This window comes from Condylostylus longicornis, unplaced genomic scaffold (assembly GCF_029603195.1).
Source record: "Condylostylus longicornis isolate FDR11 unplaced genomic scaffold, ASM2960319v2 ptg000024l, whole genome shotgun sequence".
Lineage (NCBI taxonomy): Eukaryota > Metazoa > Arthropoda > Insecta > Diptera > Dolichopodidae > Condylostylus > Condylostylus longicornis.
The window spans coordinates 714,298-740,288 of NW_026577993.1; the positions used below are offsets into that span (position 1 = coordinate 714,298).

The following is a 25,991-nucleotide window of genomic DNA, read 5'->3' on the forward strand; positions in this document are numbered from 1 at the left end:
ATTGAAAAATTTTCTGCAAAGAAGTTCCAATATAAATTTGTGACATAAATTGCTTATTAATTTTGAATTTAAAAAAATTTGGAATCTATTACTTGTAATAATATTATGCACATGTAACATACCTATACAATTTTTTAAAATACTAGTACCTAAAGTTATACCATATACCCAAAATGGGAGCATACTTCGATCAATAAAATAAATAGATGGAGGGTTTGACTTTTAGCAAATTTAGACACAGTCGGTAATATGTCAACAGAAAAAGTGATATTAATAAGCAAATAATATGTATTAAAGTTTTTCATTTTCTAGCAAAAATACTTTAATAAACGAAATTCAATAAAATTTCACAAAAAAAAAATTCGAAAACATAAAACATTTAAGAAATGTTTTTGTATTTTTTTCCGATACAAAATTTCGGAAAGTATTTTCAGCTTGGAGGCCTGATAGATATATGTACAATGTTATTCCATTGGAAGACAAGAAAGGTTGTCTGCGCTAAAAATCGTATTTTTTTTTTTAATGCACTTTTCAGGTGGAATTTAGCAACCGATTTTTATGAAATTTAAATTTTAAATTTTAATAAATATTTAGAATCAGTAGAGCCAAAAATATTGATCAATTTCCATCACACAAATAAATTCCGACACCGCTTCCATTTAAACTCTATAGAAATTTGGAATTTATTTTTGAGTTGCTCTATGAGCTTGATAGCCTGATAGATATATATGGCATCGGTGCAGCAATAAATTCATGATACATGATAAAAAAAATTTATAAGTACATACATATTTAATATTTTATCAACTTAGTATTAAAAGATCTAAAAAATAATATTTAATAAATAAAACATTTTGCAGTGCAAATTTTCGAACATACATACGAGTATGTACTCGTAGATATGTAAAATTTTGTCTTCTTAATTCCCAAAATTTCGTTAAAAATATTTTTAAATTGATAATTTCTAAATCCATTATTTCTTTTTATTTGCTAGTGTGAATGTGGTTTATTTTGTACTGTATTACCATTATATATAATAAGTACATGTCTATGTACCTGACCATTGTTGCAGTGGTTATGGAACCGATACTTTTCCCGAAGGGTTTCGGTTAAATACCCCAGCCAGGTCACTATAAAAATTATATTCAATATTATAACTTAGTATGCACTACTTAGAAAATAAAAAAATAGTATACAAGTAATTTTCCATATATTCATAATAATCGTATTCGATGTTAAAAGCTAAGAAAAATAAACAATACCTCAAATATTTAATATAAAGAGAAAACTACGGCAACTACATGCTATCTATGATATCATGCACTTGCCCTATACTGCTCCTAGAAGTGAAGATGTAAAAAAAACATGCATATGTACAGTTTTCACTAATATTGAATAAAAAATTCATAACGCGATAAGAGGAGTTTGTTTCCGTTATCATAATTCGACAGGTTTTCAATCATACCACAAAATGTCAACGTCATACAAATACGTAATTATATCTTCCATCTATTTATCTAAATGACCGATGGAACATATGTATGTGTAAGCATAATAACATGAGCGTTATCAATATTTTTGTATCCTTGTCTACTACATAAGATGAAAAGTATAGACTCATTAATAATGTATATATGTAGTTGTAATAAACATATATACATATTTTGTTGGAACAATAAAATTTATGCTCCAATTGTATACACATAAAATTGTACGCTGCAAAAAGCACTGTATGTGTATACACTTTTAGTGTATATTTAAAGAATTGTAAAACGTTAAATAACGGCCCTATCCACAAATCATGTAAAGGCTAATTATTATAATTTAAAAATGTTTGCTAAAAAATTGCTATAAAATTGGTACGGTATGAAAAACAGTTGGCCGTCATTTTTCAACTGCCGAAACAATGAAAGGAACGGCTGATACAGTTTAATCTTATACCATGCAAAAATATGTGCGTGAAATTTCTTACTAAATAGGCCTTATTCTATATGTCGTTGAAAAATTTATAGATATGTCTAAATCCACACTTTCTCGCATATGGGGGAAACAGTAAACAAAAAAAACCGTACATTGAGTTCCAATATATCACCGAAAAACAAATATAAAATATTAGCTAAAATCTATGCACATCTATGAACACAAAAAAAAATTTCGTTGCGTTTCGTGTACATATGTACATATATCACAAGTATAATTCCTCAATTTAGAGGAACTATAAATTTAAAAAAAAATGTATATTCTATATTTTTTAAGCATTTTCAAGCTATGGGACTTTAAAAAAACATTTGGCGTCTTTAAAATTCAATTGCATGTAAATTTTTTTTTGCATTCACTGATGAGCACAAAAGCAAAATATCGATGCACAACACGAAAATTCTCAACCTCTAAATGGATGAATGGGTGGATAAGATACTTTATAAAGGTTATATACTCCATAAAAAGTGCGAAATCGTCTGCATATTTACGAATCGTCTACATAGACACACGACTGAAACTACAGATGTACCGTTCTTAAAGAACAAAAAAAAAAAATTTCAAGAACTTTCAATCATTGATAATAATAATCTGTTTAGAACTTTGGAAGATTTTAAATTTTTAAAATAAAACTTTCTATCAAATATGAAATATGAAGGAACATTTTTAATACATTTTAACACTTGTTCTTCTTTTTCATTTTGTCGTAATATTGTACTATTTACTTTTAATTCGTGAATTCAATTCATAACTGAATTTACAACTAAAAATTTATGTACATCTTTTTTCTCTTTTTTGTTACGTTACTAACTCTTAGTTGCCTGCTTGAAAAAACTACAGATGCCGTGTTAATAGCAGCACAAAGAGGAGATGTTCAAACGGTACATTATATTTTATGTAGTTAATTCAAAATATAAGGTTAAAAGTTAATTTTATCATACCTGATTTGCTAAATCATACTTAAGTATTTCTCATCGCTTGAAAAATAAATTTGCTTTTGTATTTAGAGTGCTTTAATTTTATTTTTATTTTTTTTTCTTAAAAGTGCAACAATTTCTAGGGCGCTGCAAAAAGTGTGGGCATCAAAAGATAAAAAATTTTCCCACAGAATATATAAAAAATATAACTTGAGAACTTTCATGTGTACTTGAGAATCGTCTGAAAAAATTATAGTTAGAGATTATTTTTCTTTATTATGTCTCGGTTACTCGTCTTTATTTCAAAATAAATTATAAAATTTATTTCCAATTTATATTGCTAATAAATTATTATAATTAATAAACCTTTTCTTGCAAAATTATAAATTTTATTTATAATTTTACACTGCTTATACACTATTAAGTTATTACCTGCTTATACACTATTAAGTTATATTTTGGTACAATAAAACTTAGGAAATTCTACTCATAATATTTGTGTATTAGCGCACTAAAATCGAAAGACCTTTTGATTTTAATTTGATAATGAACTATATCTTTTGAAAATATAGTTCATCAAACATGCAAACTCAAAGCAACTCAAAGTAAACAATACGTATTATACGAGTAATGTATATGTATGTATTACAAAGTAGTTTGATTGTACAAATTTTCTTTCGTAAAATTGCTCTCTTATAACAAATAATACAAAAATGCAACTTGGAAAAGAGCGATAATTAAAAGTAAAGTCTTTCTTTAACATAAATGTTTGTGGAGGTGTTCCCCATTTTAAGCACTTTTCCAAAAAATTAAAAAAAGTACTTATTAGTTTCAGTCTGTCCGTCCGTCCGTACACGGAGAGACGGGCGGTGTGTCCGCTTTTTTTAACAACTTTTAAATTCTGCAAACGCAGAAAGATAGTGAGAGGCTTCTTTTATCGCAGCATACCATATTTGAATTTTAAAACAACAAAATAGCCGTCAAAATTTACTTTTATCTAAAATCCGTTTCTTCCAAATTTTTGATATCGTTTTTCTTCTAGACTGCTGACTGTGAGAGTCTGAAATTTCAGTAACTTTTAGACACTGATTAATAGTATATTTTTCTAGGAAAAATTTTTTTCTATCTCCACCCCCTCTCAAGTCATGCCGCTAGAAATTTGTAAAATTTGAATGTTTGGTACTTTATATATCCGAAACAGCAGGCTTTCCCAAATTTTTTGTTCAAAACATCAAATTAAGATTTTTAAATTTTTTAAATACGACTTACGATAATATATATATTTTTAAATTATATATCGCATTTAAAATTTAAAAATTCAAGTACTCCTCTATAAATAAGGCACAAGGCGAGCATTTTTCAGAAGAAATGTAATCGATGTAAGAATAAAATTATCATACACTACTTTGCAAAGAAAATTTTTTAAAGTTGGTACCTACCAAAAAGTGTTATAATTAAATACAAAATACCTGATTCTTTATCGGTTTTGGTAAGCTAGAAATATACCATCCAAGAAAGCTTCCAAGCATTCATTCCAAATTTCACTCTTGAAAAAATTTAAATTATTAACTTAAAAAACTTATACATACCAAAAATACGTGTTTAATTTCGCAAGATTAGGTAAATGAATTCAAGAACAATTATATTATATACTCGTATACATATTACGTTTATTAGGTTAGCACTTTACATAGGAATAGAAGCAACATTTTTAACATAACTTAAAACAGTATGCTTGTTTTGTAATTTTAGTGTAATTTGATACTGTAGTTTTATTTTTAATTGTGGTTATATATTACTTATTGAAATATTTTTACAGCTTCAAGCTTTATATGAACAGGGATATTCTTTGCTGTCTATTGACCAAAATGGTCAAACTTCTTTGCATTATGGAACTCGATTTAATAATAAAAATATAGTAAAATTTCTAATTACTTATGCGTCAAGATCTTTAATCAACATGGTAGACAACATAAAGTGAGCATTTAAAGATACATATATAGCACATATATTTACATACATTTGAACAAATATTTATAACATCTATGACATAACTTTAATAAGTATTTTAAATTAATTTTGATTAAATTTCTCTATATACATACATACTCTAATTCCTTACATTATGGAATTTTACCAGCACTTCTGCAACGCGGGCTGGAGCCAATTATGCCTTTCTTAATAAGAATATTTAGAAGTAGCTTGGCTCTCGGATACATTCCCGAGTCCTGGCGGGTGGCTAGGGTTGTCTTTATTCCCAAAGTGGGAAGAAGGGACATGGTGCCAAAGTTATTCAGACCGATTAGCCTCATTTCGTTCTTATTGAAGACGATGGAGAAAATAATTGATAACCATGTCCGGGTGGGGGTGCTGGCGAGGAGGCCGCTGAGCGATTGCCAGCATGCGTATTGGGCGGGGAGGTCAACAGAGACTGCTCTGTTTCGCCTTGCCAGTACCCTAGAAAGCACAATAGAACAGGGAGAGCTGGCGCTATGCGCGTTTCTGGACATCGAGGGGGCCTTCGACAACACTTCTCATGAGGCGATTGCGGGCGCCCTGAAGCGTAGAGACGTGGATGATGGCACCTCTCTATGGATGTCCAATATGTTGGCTACGAGGGTAGCATAGACTGCTGTGGGGCAGAGCCCCTAAGAATGCGCGTGGCCAGGGGATGTCCACAGGGTGGGGTTCTGTCCCCGATAATGTGGAGTTTGGTCGTGGATGAACTCCTTGATGAGCTGCTTCGTCAGGGAATCGGTGTCCAGGCTTATGCCGAACTCTTTGTGATATAGTCCAAAGCGGATTACGAGTGGCCCGGACCTGATGCAATACAGTTGGGCAGGTCGTGGGGCTGCTCCCCGTCTGTCATGTGGTGGATGTATACCATGATGGTCGTGCCGCTCCTAACTTATGGAGCAGTGGCATGGGCAAGAAGGGTGGCTCTTGGTACGGCTAGAAGGAACCTAGAACGATTGCAGAGACTCGCATGGGTCTGCATCACAGGGCCTATGAGAACTTGTCCAACGGCGGCAATGGAGGTGATTTTGGGACTAACCCCCTTGCACCTTGTTGTGGAGATGGCAGCGAAGGCTGCCATTTTCAGGTTGGAGAGAAATGGAGCCGGAATAATCGGTGTGAGAGACCGCGGTCGTCTTGTCGGGGAGGTTCCGCTTTTATCGATGCCTAGGGACGACATGGTAAGGAGCTACAGCTTCGAGAAAAATTTTGCCTCGTTGCTGAGTAACAGAAGAGACTGGGAGCGTGACTTTTCGGGCCTCCCAATTGGAACACACGTTGTTAGATGGTACGCAGATAGGTCAAAGCCAAGTATTGGGACGGGTGCGGGGGTATTTGGGCCAAGGACCCAATTCTCCGAACTGTGTTGGGTGCCGGGCCATGTGGGTGTGGAAGGAAATGAGGCCGCTGATGCGCTTGCGAGGAAGGGGGCAAGCACACCTCTTCTTGGGCCGGAGCCCTTCTGCGGGATTGGACCACATACTATTCGTTGGGAATTAAGAAAGGAATCAGAAAGAAGGCGGTCGGAGCGCTGGAGAAGTCTTCCGGGGCTGCGGCAAGCCAAAATGCTCCTGGGAGATTATGACCAGAAGCGATTTAAGAAAATTATAGGGATGGGCAAGAATCAGGTGAGGGTCCTCACCTGCATTTTGACGGGTCACTGCAGGCTTAGGGGACACCTCAGTCAGCTGGGCCTGGAAAATGAGGATACTTGCAGATTCTCTGGGGAGTATGGAGAGACCTCAGTGCACCTCCTGGGGTAGTGTGATGCTCTTGCTCGTAGGAGGGGGGAGGTTCTGGGAGGCTTTGCTCTAACGGTGGCAGAGTTACGGTCTTCTGGTCCTCACAAGTTGCTTGAACTCATCAGTAGGGTGGGTCTCGAGCGTGTGTTGTAGGGCATGCCCCACACTCGGATGGGGGCGCACAAATCTACAAATCTACAAAATCTACAACTCCTTACATTAAAAAATTAGAGATTTATATACTTTAAGAATTTAAAACACGTTTTAAGAAATATTTTTATTATTTTTATGAAATACAGAAGTATTTTGCTGCAGAGTTTCATGTTTTAAAACAATGTGCAAAAAGTTAACTATTTTAATGTAAAATCAGCAGTGCATTTGCAAAAAATTAAGTTAATTGTATAATATAACTGTTTTGGAAATACAGTTATATCAACAGTCAGCTATAACAATCTCATTATAAACCATGCTTTTTTCCGTAACTGCAAAACAAGACCTTTTGAAAAACTATTTCAATGTTCTGCTAACATAAATATGAGCTTTTATAATCTTATTTACATGATTAATCATAAATTAAACCTTATCAATGATTTAATTTAAAAGTTTTAGCAAAAAATTAGCACAAAAAGTAATTTTAAATGTTGGTATTTTGTAAGGTGACACGGCAAGATATTTCATGATTCAAATTCCTGTGCAAAACTTTGATGCAAAACACCATATTATCAGGAGGAAGAAAATTTAATCTATTTTTATTGTTTTTCGTAGAAAAAATTTGAAAAATTAGCAATGTGAGTCAAAACTTATTTGCCCTCAAAAAATTTTATACATAAATTCTTATGTGACTGATGATATCAGCCAATTTACCTGGAAAATGTTATAATTCTACATTTAATAATATTCCTTAACTGCACCAAGAAGACATCTAATCCCAAACAGCTCACAAGTTCTAAACTATGTATGTGATGATATTTATTGTTTTTCGTAGAAAAAATTTGAAAAATTAGCAATGTGAGTCAAAACTTATTTGCCCTCAAATAATTTTATACATAAATTCTTATGTGACTGATGATATCAGCCAATTTACCTGGAAAACGTTATAATTCTACATTTAATAATATTCCTTAACTGCACCAAGAAGACATCTAATCCCAAACAGCTCACTAGTTCTAAACTATGTATGTGATGAACATTTTACTCTAAGAAATTGTAAGAGTAATTTTAGTAAACTTATCTAGTAATAGCTTAAGTGAAGACGATGTCATGATTGCTACATATACATACATCAAAGAATCAAGGAATCTTCACCGTGTTATGACAAAAATAACGTAACATAACTTAAAATCATAAAAAGTATTTGGAAGTCAATAAAGTCAAAGTGTTTTGAATATTTTCAGAATTAATTCCAACCAAACAAAATTATATTTTAGCTGAAATTAGAATGTTTTCATGTTCATATTTTTAAAACTTACTAGTATGTAATTTGAAACTTTCTCAATTTTCTCAGATTTATATATATGTCATGTAACATTTTTGAATTTATATATTATCGCCTTCTATAGTTTTCACCTTTTTTTCAAAAATTTTTCATTATTTTTAGGGGTGAAACATCATTACATTTAGCTGCAGGACACAATTATCGTGATATAACCATAATGCTAGTAGCTGCTGGAGCGTCTTTATCAATAAGGAACTTTGAAGGATTTACACCAATGATGGTTGCATTTAATGCAAATGCCCTCGATCTTGCTGCTTATTTAGAAAGTAAGATTGGTTTTATAATAATATACATTCCAATTAGTCATAAATATATTTTTTTGGGGCACAATTACGTTGTTGACGGCTGATAAAGGAAAAAGTTTGCAATACCTAATTAATAAAATTTGTCTGCAGTGCAGTCAATACTCTTTTTTAGATAAATATTTAAAATTAAGTATAATTTCTTTAAAAATCTGTTAACTATAAAATGATTTTTTTTTATACAAGCGACATAATTTTATATACGATATTCATATACGACATAATTTTTTATACTCTGCACCTTCGTGAAGGGTATAGGGTTTGTAACCACTTGAAGGAGTCGTCTCCGATGTGGAAATGTATATATATTCTGGCTTAGCGTAAAATTCTGAGTTGATTTAGACAAGTCCGTCCATCCGATCGCACGATAACTCAAAAACCAATAATGCAATCGACACCAAACTTTCACAAGTTTTTCTTTTCTGCCAAGGAAAGATGATCAATTTGGACAACGGGTTCGGGTAGTTGCCATACAACTCAAAGAGGTTTTTGGAAATATTTCAATAATAAAGAACTAATAGAGATATTAATACAAAACTTTGCAAAGGTGTGTCCAATTTACCAATACAAATTTTATATACACTTTAAAATTTTATCTCAATTTTTATTTGAGAAAAATTTTAAAGGCTTAGTATATCAATTACCCAAATAAAAAAAATTTTAAAATGTTTTGGAGAAGATAACCATATATTATTATGACCGGATTTAAATTTTTTTATTTTTGAAATAAATAGCACCTCAGCAAATGACTCAAAAATCCCGACAGGTAGTAGGTACTTATGTAAATTTTTTTCCGTTTGCGAATACTATGAAGACAGTCCATTTATACATCGACAAGGCCATTTTATAAATAAATTATTCTTGTTTTCCGGCTAATAAAATATGAAAGAAGAGCAGAGATAAATTTCACAAGCACAAAATATAACATGTTTTAAACAGTTTTCAAATAATTATGTACAAATGAAATTTTTTGGAAGCAGGTACATACGTATTTATTAACTTAATAAATCATCTGAAACAATTCTGTATGTTTTAAATAACCGAAATGAGATAATAACTGAAGTTGTTGAAATGTATCACATTATATTATTTTTATTAACATTTTTAACGACACTACTCAACTTACCTTATTGAGAAATACAAAAAATATATATGAAAAATCATACACCCTTCCTTCCTCATTAACATTTGAAACCACACTGAAATATGAATTTGAAAAAAATATTAATTTTTTCTTCTTCCTACCTTTCTTTTTTTTCGTTGAATAGAATCTAAGTGGCAAGCTTTTTAAAATTGTGTTTAATATCCTGAAATTTTTTGAAATAATAAACTCGTTTTTACGCAAAAAAAAAATAATACGAAATGTGTCACGATCAATGGAATTTAAACAAAAAAACAGAAACGAAAGCAACAAATGGGAATACTTCGTAAAAAAAATGAGTATTCGGACTTGTTAGATATAAAGAAATTATGATAGCAAACTGATATTAAAGCTTTTGGGGCACAGCAATAGAAATTTGGTAATCAATTACTGGAAAGCAAAGTATATCGAGCCAAGAATAAGTTCGACTCGTTCCATTAGTTAGTAATAAAGTTAGGTAATAACATAAGAATGTATAAAAGCAATAGTTAAAAATTTAAAATTTCATACGAGTACTTTGTTATACAGTACATACTTATTCGAGATAGGTACACAATATGATGTAGTAATATGTGTGTACTCCGTTTATATGGCTGTTTCAAGCTCTTATTATGTCTATATAAACGTTACTTGAATTGAAGCCGATTTCACCCAAGCCGCTTACTTGACTTGAAATGTTAATAATGATTTAAAATTTAATAGCTAAACGCTGTTTTCGGGCTTGTAAGTTAACATTTTTTGTTTTTTTTTTACCGAGAGGAAGTGTGAAAAATCTCGAAAGACTCTGCCAGACGAAAAACAGTAGTGTGGAACTTTAATCCACTAAAAAACATCCTCATCAAAATAAACTATAAAACTAGCCGGGAACGACTAACCATTAATTTTGCTGTAACCTTTTTGATTATTTACAAGCTTTTGATCTGGCACACTAGCGTACTAAGTACTCATTGTCTCCTAACAAAGTTTTGATTGTCAACCAATCGATCCGCCTCGATATCGACATGATTGGATAAACGCATTTTATGATTGGCTGCTTGCTTTTTAATTTCGTCTGTGACACTTAGGATCGTGAGATCCCTGTGTATATCGGCATTACGGACATACCAAGGGGCGTTTACAATGTCCCGTAATACTCTATTTTGAAATCTTTGTATAGCGCAGCCCCATAACTGAATACTGTAAGCCCAGACAGGCTTAAATATTTGATTATATATCAAAACTTTGTTGTATATTGTCAATTTGGAACGCCTCCCCAAAAGACATTCAAACTTTCTGTATTCCTCTTCTAGTTGAGATCTCTTTTTCTTTATGTGCTCCTTCCATCTGAGCTTCGCGTCCTACGTCATTCCCAAATACATCGCCGTGTTTGCGGACGGAATCAAGAAGCCATTTATTCGAACCGAAAATGAATTTTCAATTTTCCTATTAGTGAAATTTACGTGTACGGATTTCACCTCGTTAAGTTTTATATTCCACTTTCTAGTCCATTTTGAGATCTCATCACTGGCCCTTTGCAATTTTTGTGTAGATTCATTTTCATTTCGTCCTATTGCGATAACTGCTGTATCGTCAGCAAATGTAGCTGTTGTCACTCCTTCCGATTCAGGAATATCACACGTATATAACAAGTATAGTATCGGGCCCAATATACTCCCCTGTGGTACCCCCGACCTGATATCCCTAAGCGAAAAGTACTTCTCTTCCTGTTTAACTCGAAATACCCTATTAGTCAGGTAAGATTCGAGCAGGTCAACATACTGCCTTGGTAATAATCGCCTAAGTTTTTTTATTAATCCACAATGCCAAACCTTATCGAAGGTCTAGGCTACGTCCAAAAATATGTTAGAACATATTGTTTTTTCTTCCAGTGAATTTTCTACGTATTAGGTCAGTTATTCTATGAATCTGATCTACGGTTGAGTGGTTCCGGCGAAAACAAAATTGATGATTCGGGATTAACCTTTTACTTTAAATTATAGGCTGAAGTCTTCTCAATAAAAGTTTCTCTAGCAGTTTTGAAATAATAGACAACAATGAGATTGGTCTATAAGAAGTCGCCCTGTCTATAGGTTTGCCAGGTTTGTGCAGCATGATTATCTCTGCAACTTTCCAAATTTCAGGCACGTAATTAAACCTTATACACTCATTTATTAGGCGCGTAAGCATCGTTATATCCCTTTTGGGTAATTCTTTCAAACTATCGGCCGTTATTAGGTCAAATGCTGGTCCCTTTTTGCCCTCCACTGTGAGTAATTGGTTTTCTCCTACGCCGTCAAATTTTGAACATAATTAGCAACCGAATCCTATTTGTGTTTTCTAATACAACGTCTTAGTTGCTGCGATTCACGATTATATCTGGTTTTATCAGTACGATCACGCGTTTGCTGCCACTTCTTTCTCGACCGCCTGCTTCGTCTTACTTTTGCTAGTATATGTGGGGGATAGTTAATGCCCCCCCTTCTAATAGCACTAATTTTGGAACTAGTCCAAACCGCATTTTGAATAATTTTAGTAAAGTTTTCGGCCTCCACATCTATGTGCTGGGTCGTTCTTATTCTTTTCCTTAGGTCTATTTGTCGTTCAACCTCTAAGCGAAATCTTGAGCAATCTGTAGTTCCATTTGTCAGCGCAGGTTTCGCTCTTTTCATAACTATATTTTCCTTAAGTTCAAGAATAACCACCAAATGATCGGAGTCAAGATCATAGTTATCATGTACCTCGTTGAAATTTTTCGCAATCCGTTTTGTTATGAAGAAATCTATTAAATCTGGACACTTATTAACATCGTTTGGCCAATACGTTGGCTTCGCAGTAGAGTGAAAAAGGCACCCCGTGCCGCCAATTGCTATCCTAAGTTCTCTTCCTCTAGTTGAGGTATGCCTTGAACCCCAATCAGTTTGCTTGGCGTTAAAGTCACCCCGCAATATAAATCTATCGCCTAGGTCTGTCAGAACGCCTTGAAACATTTCTGCCGTAATTTTAAATTTGGGGTGACAATACAATGCAACCACTCTAAATTTTTGCTTAGTCGAAGTGATCTGAACCGCTGTCATTTGCATTCCCTAGGTTTGCATCTGGTGCAGATCGCAATGCACCACATTTTCTTTTATTATTATCGCCGTTCCGCCCTTCGCTATATTTGCAGGGTGGTCCGAGTTGTAAATTCTATAACCTAGAAACCGAATCCTGCTTCTTGAGGTCATATGTGTTTCAGTTACGAGGCACACGTCTATATTCTGTGTATGAAGAAAAACTTCAAGCATGTCCCTTTTATTTGCAATACCATTGCAATTCCATGTTGCTTTTTTAAAATTACCTCGTGCCATCATTTACCAAGCCTTTTGGTACTCGATTTTTTCCCTTCGTTCTCTAAAATGCTCAATCTCTGAGAGATTTTGTCCATCATATCTAGCATGTTCTGCATCATATTTTTCATTTTATACAAAACATTCACGTCACTGGCCCGTGCTTTATTGCTCGTGCCACTGCCATCAGTTTTCGTTTGGAGAACGTCCTTATAAGTTACATCTTTTGAGACTATTCTCGAGGTGAATTGCCTCGGTGGCCGTTCAGAATTCTTCAAGTTGTTGTTGTTGTTCCTCTTTCTACGTTTTTTAGTTTCTTAGCTGTAAGGCATCGCCTATAGTTTGCTGGGTGGGCCTCCAAGCAATTTGAACACTTTGCTGCAGTACTCTTTGGCTTACTACAATCTGATGTTAAGTGCCTGCCTGCACATTTAACACAATTCGGTTCTCTCTGGCAAAATTTTTGTGTATGACCATACCTTTGACACCTTTTACACTGCGGAATGGTCCTATCCTTTCGAAGTGCCTCTGTCCTAACTTTCATCCTGTTTATGTGATCAATTTCATAAATTTTTTTCATCTCCTCTTAATTTGAGAATGTTAACATAAACTGCTGTAGAGGCACCATAATGTTTTTCCCATTTTCTTTTATTTTTTTAATTTTATTGGTCTTCTTTTATGTCTTCCGGTTTACAACTGGGGTGAAGATTTCTTACCATGACTTTTATTGGTCTGGCCTGCTTGTTCTCATGGGTATGCCATTCAGTCCAGATCCATTCATGGCCTTAGTAAGATTCCTGTAGTCCATTTCGGAATTTACAATAAGCATAAATTGATTGTTGTTCATCATTTTAACATTATAATTGATGTCCTTATTTTTTAATGTTGACTCTATTTTATTATAGTCAACCACATTACTTATGACTACTGGAGGCGGCCTAGAGTTTTTCGTGACATTGCCTCGACTTTTAGAATCAGGAACATCCACTTTCTCAGCGTTGGTCGTCACCTGAACCACTTCCGGAGATGATTCCACTTTTCGTTTTTTTTTTTTTTTTTCCTTCTTCACTCCTAGGAGGAGTATAGGGCTAGTGCATGATATCTATGATGCTCTAGTTTCTACAGTCAGTTCTACGGTAGGTGACTAGCCTACCGTAGTTTTTTATTTATATTAAATATTTCAGTTTATTAATATTTACTGTTTATTTTTCTTAGTCTTTAGTATCGAATATTATGAACATTTGAAAATTACTTGTATAATATTTTATTAGTATTTGCATATTAAGTTATATAATATTGAATATAATTTTCATAGTGACCTGACCGGGGTTTGAAGCCGAGACCCTTCGTGTAAAGGGCCGGTGCCATAACCACTGCACCAATGGTCAGATAACGCTTTTCGTTTTTTACTGGACCTCTTTTGCTTTAAGATCCAATCCGTTTCTCTGGCGAGTTCATCCTCATCTGTTGAGTAGGCGTCCAAGACTGACCTCACCTGCTTTGCTCGTGGTGCAGCGTCTTTTTCTTTATGACTGCCCACATTAGACTTATTGTTTGTAATTTGCGTATGTTTCTCTTTCTTTAGCTTCTCATTTTCAGCCCTCAGTTGAAGAACCTCGTTTTTCAAAGCCACACAGAACTGTTCCAGTTGGCTAATCCTTTTGTGTATGTCAGCATTCTGATCATCACTTTTTTTGTCTTGCACTTTACTCATGTTTATATCCTTATTGGTCTCTGGAGCTTGAATGTTCGGTAGTCCACCGTCTATATTTCTATTCTTTTCTAAAATCCGCACATCAAATGTAGGTGGCAAACGCCGGGTTTTCGCGTTCCTCCTGAAAGGATCAATCAAATGCAATAAATGGCTCTCCCCAGAATCCGTAGAGCCGACCTCCGAAGAGATCTGGGGTACTAAATCCTTTTGTTTTGTCCATTGCACAAGCTAATATAGTAAAAATGCAGCTTGAGTTTCGAGCTGATTTCACGTCCAGTACTCTTTCAGGTCAAGCCGCGATGTAGACGAGGTATGGAAATTAAGCAATTTATAAAACAAAGTGCGTATTACCGATATGTGCGTGTATGTATGTATATTCATAAGAAATATGTTTTCAATTTTTAAAGACAAAATTGAAAAAAAAACAAAAAATTCATAGTTTATATTTATTACAATAAAATTAATGACAATTTTAATTACAAATTTTAATTTTTTTTGTTAATATTATTTGTCTTTTTCCAATTATATATGTCCATATAAATTATAATTTTTCTTATTTTAATAATCAAATTTTGTTTTTAAATCGCTTCCCTTTTATAATATGGATATACCATTTCTGCCACCTTGTGTGGAATAAATTACAGAAATGAAACTCCCGCTTTTAAAATTCTTAATATTTTTTTTCTACACTTTATATACGAAAAAAAAATAGCTCCCGCTTTTAAAAATACATTATAAAAAACAGGTAGACATCTATTGCGTACTCTTTCCGTCTCAGAAAAATTCTGATGTGTATAAAAATGAAAATTAGAAGGTATTCTGCTTAACTCTTTTAGGTAAGGAAATTTTTTGTATACAAATATTGGTGAGCGATTACATTATTGTGATGTAAACGGAGAGTCGAACTACTTCTTGGGTAGATATACTTTGCTGCAAACTAAAACTACAAATATTTTATTATAAAATTATGTAATTTAGTGGTTAATTTAGATTGATGACACTCCCGAAGCAAAGAATGAGTCCAGGCGAATAAAATATTAAAACGAATATTTTTCTTACTTTGCTCTTCTTTCCGGGTAGGTACAAAGTTAGTTTTTTTAGCATCCGTTTTTACATTTTTTTAATAATCCGGGAGGAAGAAAAAACAATTTTTATTAATTTATTTCGCTTTTACAATAATGAAAACATTCTTCAGTTTTCTAATGCTAAAAATTTAAAACTAAAGTTAAAAACAAAATTCAATAATCATAATTTGTGTTTCTAGCCCAGGGATGTCCAAACTACGGCCCGCGGGTCAAACCTGGCCCTCCAGCTCCAATTCTCTGGCCCGCCCTCGAAGGGTCTTGCAATTTAACACTTTTTATTAAAAAATAAAATTTAACACTTTTTATTAAAAAAGTAAAATTTAACACTTTTTTTTTTAAAAAATATTTTCGGAAATTTATTTAGAAAAAAAATATGTTCAGTTATTCTATTCCACATGTTTATTTATATTATATTTCTATTCCTTTACGTCTATTAATTTAAAAAAAAAATGAATATTTTTTCCCAAAATGTTCCGATCAGTCCTTGAGTTTATAATTATTCACAATAATATTACACCAATTTTACGTTAATCACAGCTAAACCATAACTATACAAAAAACAATAAACATTTTCTTACACCAAAATTTTTTGGTGATTCCGCTATTGTTATCAATTTTTGGCGACTCATACATATGTGAACAAACTTACTCAAAAATGAAAAATGCCAAAACTAACAGCAGAAATAAGCTATCAGATAATCATTTGCAGGACATTTTAAGAATTTCAACGTCAAAAATAGAACCAAACATTACAAAACTAGCATCTACCATGCAAGCACATACATCGCACCATATTTAATATAAATATATTTTTGATTTAATTTTTGATAATAAAATACAATAAATTCCAATTTTTGTATTATTGGGACTTATACTTTTTAATTTGAAAAAATTAATTAAAATAATTATTCAATAAAACACGCTTAATTTCTCACTTTTGCATTATTGTTTTTTTTTGTGTACTTTTTAAATGGATTTTTAAAAAAAAAAATTGGCCCGCCATATCTTGTAAATTTTATTTTTTGGCCCAAGAAAAATAAGTTTGGGCATCACTGTTCTAGCTTATTATACATTTTTTACGTGAAGGAAAAGTAAATTTAAATTCAATTTGTCCCTAGAACTTTTCTGATTTTATGATAAGTAAGTAGGAAATTCAAGATTAACACATCTATGGAGCGCATACGTATGATCGAATACTGGAATCCCTCAATTTATGCTTTTTCTTGGGACCGAAATTTCTCGGTATATATTAAAACAACATATATCGAGACTAGAAAAATAATATCCAATGAAAAATTTATGTGTGGATTCCAAAGTTAATTAAGAAAACGTTTTTTATTCAAAGAAAAGATATAATTTTGGAAATATATGTTCTATATATAGTATATTTTATTTTAAATTTTTAATTTCTTTAATTATTTCCACCTTTTCATTAAATAAAATAGTCCTTCTTTTCTTTTTTTATAGCAAAGTTGTTACTTACCTTTCCCATTTTGACTTTCAAAAAATTTAAAAATTATGTTAAAAATCACTTTTAACATTAAATAAAAACGTTAACGGAACTAAATTAAATACATAACAAAGCGTAATGTCGGAAATCATGAAAAGAATCATAAATCGAAACTGACAGCTACACAAAATAAAACCTGGTGTCAAAAATTTGGCTGCCATACATATATCGAAAAAACGTAAATCGATGGGTAGCTGTAATTAAAACCTAAAAAATACTGTTTTTACGACAAAAATTATTAAAAACTTTCTGATGCATACGTAAATTGATTTTTCGGTTGAATATTTTCGTTTTAGAATGAGTTCATTTAGTATGTTTTTATTCTTCTATTTGTAATTTTAAACAGTTTCGTTATTAGAAAATGTGTAAAAAGCGCGGCCGCCTTTAGAAAGGTCAAATTTAAGGTCAAACAATTAAAGCAGGAAACCGAAGAAAGGAAAATTTCACTTATTATTTTTGGTTTATATTGAGGCAAACTCACCCTCTCTCAGGAGTATCATTGAGCATCAGACATCTTCTAAACAGTGGAAATACGATTTAAATATTCTTAAAAACTCAAAACATTGAAAATAAAAAAAAGTTTTATGTTTAAAATGGTGTCACAAGCGTGTTAAAAAGTTAGTATATACTATTTGAATGGTTAAAATTGAATTTATTCGATGTATTCGATAATGCTTTTTCTATCGAATATCTTAACTTTTCCTTTTAAAAAAAATATTTGTTTGTTAAATATTTTAGTTTTTCTGGTAAATTTGTACAAAACAACACCATAATATATTCAACAAGTATACATTATAAATGAATAATAGTTGCTAGCTCAAATTGGCAATATTCTCGGAAATTAAATGCAAATAAAAGCAACACCCTTTTTAAAGGAACTTCGTACTAACAGCTTTTTTCATTTGTTTGCATAATACGCACGCACTACACTCCAAGAAAAGATAATATGATTTTGCGTGCTTCTAAAAATAAAAACAGGTAGAAATCGAAATTCTGCGAAGAAATACATTATCTGTTTCATTGCACTGCGTTCTTAACATTAATTGCTCTTTTTTTTTTATTAATGCTGCTAAAAATACGTTTTTTCATTACTCTTCAGAAGTATCACAATGCCAAATGAAAATGTAATAAAATCTACATTTTATATGTCACAAAACAGCTATGAATATCACTACAGAGTAAATATGTATGTATTCAATATGGGGCCAAAAATGTTGCTATATTTGAAATATTTTTTGTTTGCTTTTTGGCTATCAAAATAACATAGTTGCCAGTCTTTTCAGTGTATTCTAGTCATGGGCAATATCGTTCATTTCAGTGATTCGTTCTGAACGAACTACTTTTTTCACTGACCGATTATATCTCTGACCGATTAAATCTCGTTCAATTGTTTATTTCGTATACTTCCCTTTTGTATATATAATTTCATGTTTTTTGGTTAGAATTATATGGTTATTCGTATTTATGGTATATTTTAAAGAAAAAATATGTAATTGGTTTGTAAATTAGTAATAAGTTTTGAACCACAAAATGTCTCTATAAACCAAAAAGTTTGAAACGTAGAGAAAAATTTAAAACTTACTTAAAAAACTGTTATAAGAAATTATAACTAATTTCTTAAATTTAAAGAAAAAAAAATTTTAAACCATTTGAGTTTAAATTAAACTTTTGTTTAATTTACTTTAATATTTTATTGTAATTTAAAACTAAAAAAGAAAATTGGAATTCTTAGTGAACGATGAACGATTCATTTTGGAAGAAGTGAACTAATCAGCTAAGTTCAGTGAAGTGATTCATTCTTTAATATTAGTTTGTTCGCTATTGACACATAACTAGTATTCAAATAATGTCTTTATATCTAACAAGTCCCAATACTCAATTTTTTTTACGAAATATCACGATTTTTTGGGTTTGTTCCTGTTTTTTTCTTTAAATGCCACTGATCGTGTCATATTTCTTATTATATTTTTCTTTTTTTACGTAAAAAAGAGTTTAATATTTTAAAAAATCTCAGGATATACACATTTTTTAAAAAGCTTCCCATTTAAATTCTATTGCACGAAAAACAAAGAAAGGTAGGAGGAAAGAAAAAATGATAAAAAAGGCCCTACCTATGTATGAATCTTAATAGTAAACGCAAACGGACAAAAATTTACGGATATCAGTACTTTCTACTTGTCATTTTACAATCGGAGTTTTTGACTCATTTGCTAGGATACTATTTATTTCAAAAATAAAAAAGATATTCAAATCCGGTCGCAAAAATATATTATTGTTTTTTCGAAAACCTTTTAAATATTTTTTTACTTAGGTAATATATTAATTTTTAAAAATTTTTCTCACAAATAGAGGTAAAATTTAGAAGTGTCTATAAAATTTGTATTTAAAAAATAATATTTGATTGAATTTTAGACATTATTTTCTTATTCCCTGTTCAAATTTTTTCTTTACTATGTATTCATATCAATATTTAATAATTATCTTTCATTAATTATATTTTCAACTTGACACCACAGTTACTTCCCATACCTTGAGTTTACTTACCCTATGCGAAAAAAAAGCTGTTGACTTAAAAATAATGAAATGCTTTCAGTAACATGTAAAACGTTGAAGGCGAAGGTTGTGCTTGTTGTTTTTCCGCTGTTTCAAGAATTTTAAAATAATTATGAATGAAAATATTAATATATTTTCTTGATTTTTCAAATATATTTTCGAAATTTTACCTGCTTTATGATAAATGTGAATTTATTTTAATATTTCTTCTCAAAAAATAGCCACTTCGATTTAAAACAACCCATATAAAATAAGGTCGTGCTTTCAAGTTTCTCTCTTAGCATTAGGACTTGTTAGATATAAAGACATTAATAAAAACAAATGGCAAACGGCAAAAGCTCAAAAAGACAAAAAAAAATAAACACCCCTTTAAAGTTTTTAAATTAAAAATTTAACGTACAGTATGCGACTCTCATTCAAATGTGCGTTCGGTTGAGCACCAAAAACAAAAACGAAAACATATACATACATAGTGTATGTATATCAGCGCTTTGGTTTTTTTATATTTAATTAATATTGTAATGGCAGAGTACTTTTAAAGACGGTCAGTGACTTTGAAGTCAACTTTAATAATACAAACAACATAAATGAAAAAATTTTCTTAAATAAATTAACTTTTATTAAAAACAGGAAATTAAAAACATGTAAAAACGTTTCAGTCGGTATAAACCGATTGAATTATACCTTGCACCTTTCGTTATTGTGTAGCAATTACTCGAACCTGTGAAATCATTCTATAGAAACTTCACGGATATGTCTGATCTATAATTGGACACACAACTGCCAAATTTCATGAATCTGATTTTATAATTCTTCCAAATATTTAAAATTAGCTTCTGGAGTTGTATGGCAAGTACCTGAACCTGTCAAGCAATTCCATCAAAACTTCACAAATATATCTGATCTACAATCGCACACACAATTGCCACGTTTCAAGAATCTGACTTTATTATTTTTAAAAATATTAAGAATAAGCTTTTAGACTTGTATGGGAGCTACTCGAACCTGTCAAGCAATCCCACCAAAACTTTAGAAATATGTCTGACCTATAATTGGACACACGACTGCCAAGTCTCATGACTCTGACTTTATTGTTTTTCCAAATATTTAAAATAAGCTATTAGACTTGTATGGGAGCTACTCGAACCTGTCAAGCAATTCCATTAAAACTTCAGAAATATATCTGACCTATATCTCGACACACAACTGCCAAGTTTCATGAATTTGACTTTATTATTTTTCCAAATATTTAAAATTAGCTTCTGGAGTTGTATGACAGGTACCCGAACCTGTCAAGCAATTCCTCTAAAACTTTAGAAATATATTTGACTTACAATTGGACACATGACTGCCAAGTTTCATGAATCTGACTTTATTATTTTGCCGAATATAAAAAATTTGCTGTTGGAGTTGTATGGCAGCCACCCGAACCGGTGCAGCTATCCCTTTATAATTTTTAGAGCATGTGTAGAATATAAATGAACACATGTATACAAAATTTTATATTTATAGCTTTATTAGTTTTTGAAATATTTAAAATAAACTCTTTGAGTTGTATGGCAGCTACCCGAACCCGTTATCCGAATCAAACCCAAACCCGTTATCCAAACTTTGACAAGTTGTTTCTTTTGTGCCAAGAACGAACCCTATTGTAATTGGACTAATTCGGACAACGGGTTCGGACAACGGGTCGGACAGCTACCATACAACTCAAAGAGTTAATTTTATATATTTCAAAAACTAATAAATTGATCAATATAAAATTTTGTACACATGTGTCCAATTATATTTTACATATATTTGAAAAATTTTAATGGGATAGCTGCACCGGTTCGGGTGGCTACGATACAACTCCAACAGCAAATTTTTTATATTCGGCGAAATAATAAAGTCAGATTTATGAAACTTGGCAGTCATATGTCCAATTATAGGTCAGATATATTTGTAAAGTTTTAGTGGAATTGCTTGACAGGTTCGGGTACTTGCCATGCAACTCCAGAAGCTTATTTTAAATAATTAGAAAAATAATAAAGTCAGATTCATGAAACTTGGCAGTCGTGTGTCCAATTATAGATCAGACATGTTTCTGAAGTTTTGGTGGAATTGCTTTACAGGTTCGAGTAGTTCCCATGCAAGTCTAAAAGCTTATTTTATATATTTGGAAAAATAATAAAATCAGATTCAAGAAACTTGGCAGTTGTGTGTCCAGTTATAGGTTAGACATATCCGTGAAGTTTCTATAGAATGGTTTTACAGGTTCGAGTAATTACTATACAACAACGAAAGGTGCAGGGTATAATTCAATTGGTTTATACCGACTGAAACGTTTTTACTTGTTTCATTCTACATTTGCAACAGTTAAATAACTTTCATATATTTCATGCGAAGTTTTCAAATCCGATAATGTCCACCATTTCTCTTACGGGTACTAAATTTATAGTTTTGTTATAAAAGTCTGAATCTATGAAGCGATTTCTTATTAGTTTTAACAAATAAGGTGCATCAACAAAATCAAAAATTTCTTTTTCCGCTATATGTAGTTCACAAATAACTTAATTCAAAATTTCATGTGTCATTTTTATTTCATAATCTTGCTATCGTTAGTTGAACGTTATTGGATGGTTGTGAGACAATGTCATTAATTTTATTGTATTAAAATTGATATTTCATATTCATTTCATCAAAACAAAAAACAAATTTTTTCTTTTTCACTTAATTCTTTTTTTCCCGGCTTGGCACTTTGGTTTTTTCATCAAAGCAAGAACATTTTGAAGAATTCTGGGTTTCATATTTAGTTTTAATGCACATCTTCTTCTTGCAGGCTTGTGTACTTGCTGAGCGTAAACTTATTGTTAAGGAAATATCTCCTATATTGAAGTTAATTTTTTAATTGGTTTTTTATTTTGCTATATGACCGCTAATAAAACATATTTTAATGATTTTTCTAAGTTGTCGTCAAAGTATATCTATCTAAGAAGTATTTCGACTCTACGTTTACATCACACTAATGCAATCACTCACCAATTATTGTACACATAAAAGAAATTCTTAACTAAAAGAGTTAATTAAAGATTTTCATTTTCATACACATACAAATTTTTGGAACAAGGAACGAGTACGCAATAGATGTCTAAATCTTTTTTACAACGTTTTATATATTATAGGGAAGCATTTTTTATATAGTATAGGGAAACATATTAAGCATCTTTAAGGTGCCAAAACCATTTCTGTAATTTTTTCCAGCACAAGGGAACAAAAATGGTGTACCCATATTATAAAAACGAAGCGATTTAAAAAAAATTAGTATTAAAATAAAAAAAAATTATTATAATTTATATGTACATATACAGGGTGTGAGAGACGCAATGGTATTCCCGAAGCAGGGTGATAGTATGTATGCAAACGAGCAAAAAATACCTAGTGACATTTTTCTTTCTGGGCCCTTGTTCTCGAGTTATGGAGCCTCAAATTTGGAACATGCAAAAACCGTCTTATTTTCACATTTTTATTTATAACTCGGGAAATGTGAGAGGTAAAAATAACTTTGTATACTCATTCTAAAGCTAATGAGATCCTCATTCTAATGGTATACCAACGGTTGCAAAGATTTTTTTAATTTCAGAGATATTCAAGTGCAAAGTCAAAATTTGTTAAATTTTTTTTTTTTAAATTTTCGTTTAACCGTCATTTACTCATAATTCCACGTTATCAACCTATAATTTTTTTACAGGAAGAAGAGCCCTATATTCTGACCTTCATTTTGATATAACATAATGTGGAAAAATTTTTAGAAATAACAAATCTATCAGACGAAAACTGAGGCCAAAATCTTAGAAATTTAACTAAAACAAAGTATTTTTCAAACAAAAACAAATTTTTTTAATCTTTATTACGCTGTATTATGCATTATTAATATTTACTTTTTCTTTTCCAAAATGAAAGACATTTGTGTTACCTTTATTTTTTCACAAAATATTTCCAAAAGTTTCAGAAATATCGTGTCTACGAGGATCAAATTTATAAAAAAACAAAAAAATCAGATTTTTTGCGATTAATTATAATCCATGTAGTATTCACCCTCCGATCTTCTGTGAATTTTGATATTATTCTAAAAATTTAATTATTGATTTTCAGGTATAGTTAATGTGGAAAATTTTAATTTTCTTATTACTTTTATTAGGAGAGCGAAATTAAAGTAATTAAAGCAAAACTAATCAAAATTAACTAAAATGCTATTTATACAAACCATGACTTCAATAATGCGCTTACGACGTAAACTTTATAAAGTATCACATTTCAAAAAGTTTAGTAAAAGCTCTTAACATTGTACACTTTTCCAAAATGCGTTCTATACGTGGATACGTAAATATAGTGGATACGTAAAATAAATGTAAATCGGGTATCGAAAAAATCGAGCACGATTTTCTTATACATGTCATATACACGTTGCCAGAAATAACTAATTAAATAAATCAGCATTTATTTTCAGCAATAAAGTGCTAGTTATTAAGGTTTTTTCCTAAAATGCAGCATAAAAATGGAATGTTTTTAATGACTTGGTAATGTTTGTTAAAAATCAACATTTGAACAGAACTTTAAATTGAACTTTTCAAACAAACGTTAAAGTATGTAATAATATTATTGTAAAAATTGTATTCCAGAATGTACGAAAAGCTTTAGTAGTTTTTTTTTACAATGTAAAGGTATTGAAAGCTCTGAGACGGTACTACAACCGTATTAATACTGTACTTTTTTATAAGACATTATTGAAGTCACGGAAACCCTTCTATTTCACATCCTTAATAATAGTTTTAATAATATGAATCAAAATTAAAATTACTTTTTTTTAGGTAAAGTTCATTAGAGCTTTAAATCTTGATGCAACAGAAATTTTGCAATTCTTTTGATACTTAAACTGATTTAGACAAAAGCGATAAGTGGCTGGAGCAATAGGGCCCAATGTACTTAGTTATAATAAAAAGTATTTAATTTTTTTTCTGATTAAGAATACTAAAATACTTACTAACTCTACTTTCATATAAATAAGAATATTAAAAGTATGAGTTAAAAGTACCATTAAAAGTATTATTATAAGGATATATATATATAAAAAAGAGAAGTTTACTTGCAAAAAAACGTTCTTGTAAGTAATAAGAAAATTAAAATTTTCCACATTAACTATACCTGAAGATCAATAATTAAATTTTTAGAATAATATCAAAATACACAGAAGATCAGAGGGTGAATACTACTTGGATTATAACGAATTTATCGCGAAAAATCTCGTTTTTTTGTTTATTTTTATGAATTTGATCGTCGTAGACACGATATTTCTGAAAATTTTGGAAATATTTTGTGGAGAAATAAAGGTTATAAAAATGTCTTTCATTTTGAAAAAGAATAAAGTTGGGTAAAACCAATGGCTTGTATTGTAGTACTTTTCCCTTCAACAAGTGAAACTGCTTTTAAATACAGTCTTTGTAAACTTACCACACTATTAAAATTATTTTCATTTATATACAAAATTATTTCTAGGATTGCATATATTTAGGATGATGCATACATGCAGTCTTTGAAATAAAGCAAAAATTATTATAAAGAGGGGTTAACATAATGCAAGATTTTAAGGATTAATTGTTTGAGTTAAGAAAAATAATTATATTTTTTAAGGTCATAGAATTTACCGTTAGCTTTTTGTCTTTATAGAAATTTGAAAAAGCTTGCGGTTTCGGATATATAAAGTGTCAAAAATTCAAATTTTACAAATTTCAAGAGGTGATAACTTGAGAGGGGGTGGAGATGGAAAAAAAATTTCTTGTAACGATATGAACTATTTGTTAATGTCTAAAACCCCCTAAATTTCAAGTTTCCACAGGCTGGGGTTAAGAAGAAAAACGAAATCAAAAATTTGGAAAAAAGACTTTAGATAACGGTAAATTTGAACGGCCATTTTGTTTTTTTAAAGTTTAACTATAGTATACCGCGCTAGGGGAAGCAACCCACTGCCTTTCTGCGTTTAAAAAATTTCAAAAATGCTTATGGTTTCATTGCAAGAAATAGTTAAAAAAGGTCATTTTTAGGATTATGGGGGATATAACTTCTAGAGAGGGGGGGATAGATAATTTTGTTCTACGAAAATAAGTTTCTAGTAAAGATCTATGTACATGTAAAATTTCAGCTTTATATCTTCAAGAGTGTAGAAGTTTTGTAAACCGACACACGGACAGACGGACG

The 25,991-nt window shown here is 31.1% G+C and overlaps 1 protein-coding gene across 5 annotated transcripts in view; it reads left to right on the forward strand.

Moving 5' to 3' along the window:
- LOC129607005 (eye-specific diacylglycerol kinase) overlaps nt 1-25,991 on the forward strand; it is a 198,621-nt gene that overhangs the window by 159,781 nt on the left and 12,849 nt on the right. For 2 of the 5 annotated variants that reach the window (XM_055517687.1, XM_055517688.1), the window contains exons 15-17: nt 2,795-2,858; nt 4,714-4,871; nt 8,250-8,413. In XM_055517687.1, the coding sequence (XP_055373662.1) occupies nt 2,795-2,858; nt 4,714-4,871; nt 8,250-8,413 (386 nt within the window). Of the gene's footprint in view, nt 1-2,794; nt 2,859-4,713; nt 4,872-8,249; nt 8,414-25,991 lie in introns of those variants that run through there. The other 3 variants (XM_055517691.1, XM_055517689.1, XM_055517692.1) reach the window with 3 other exon arrangements.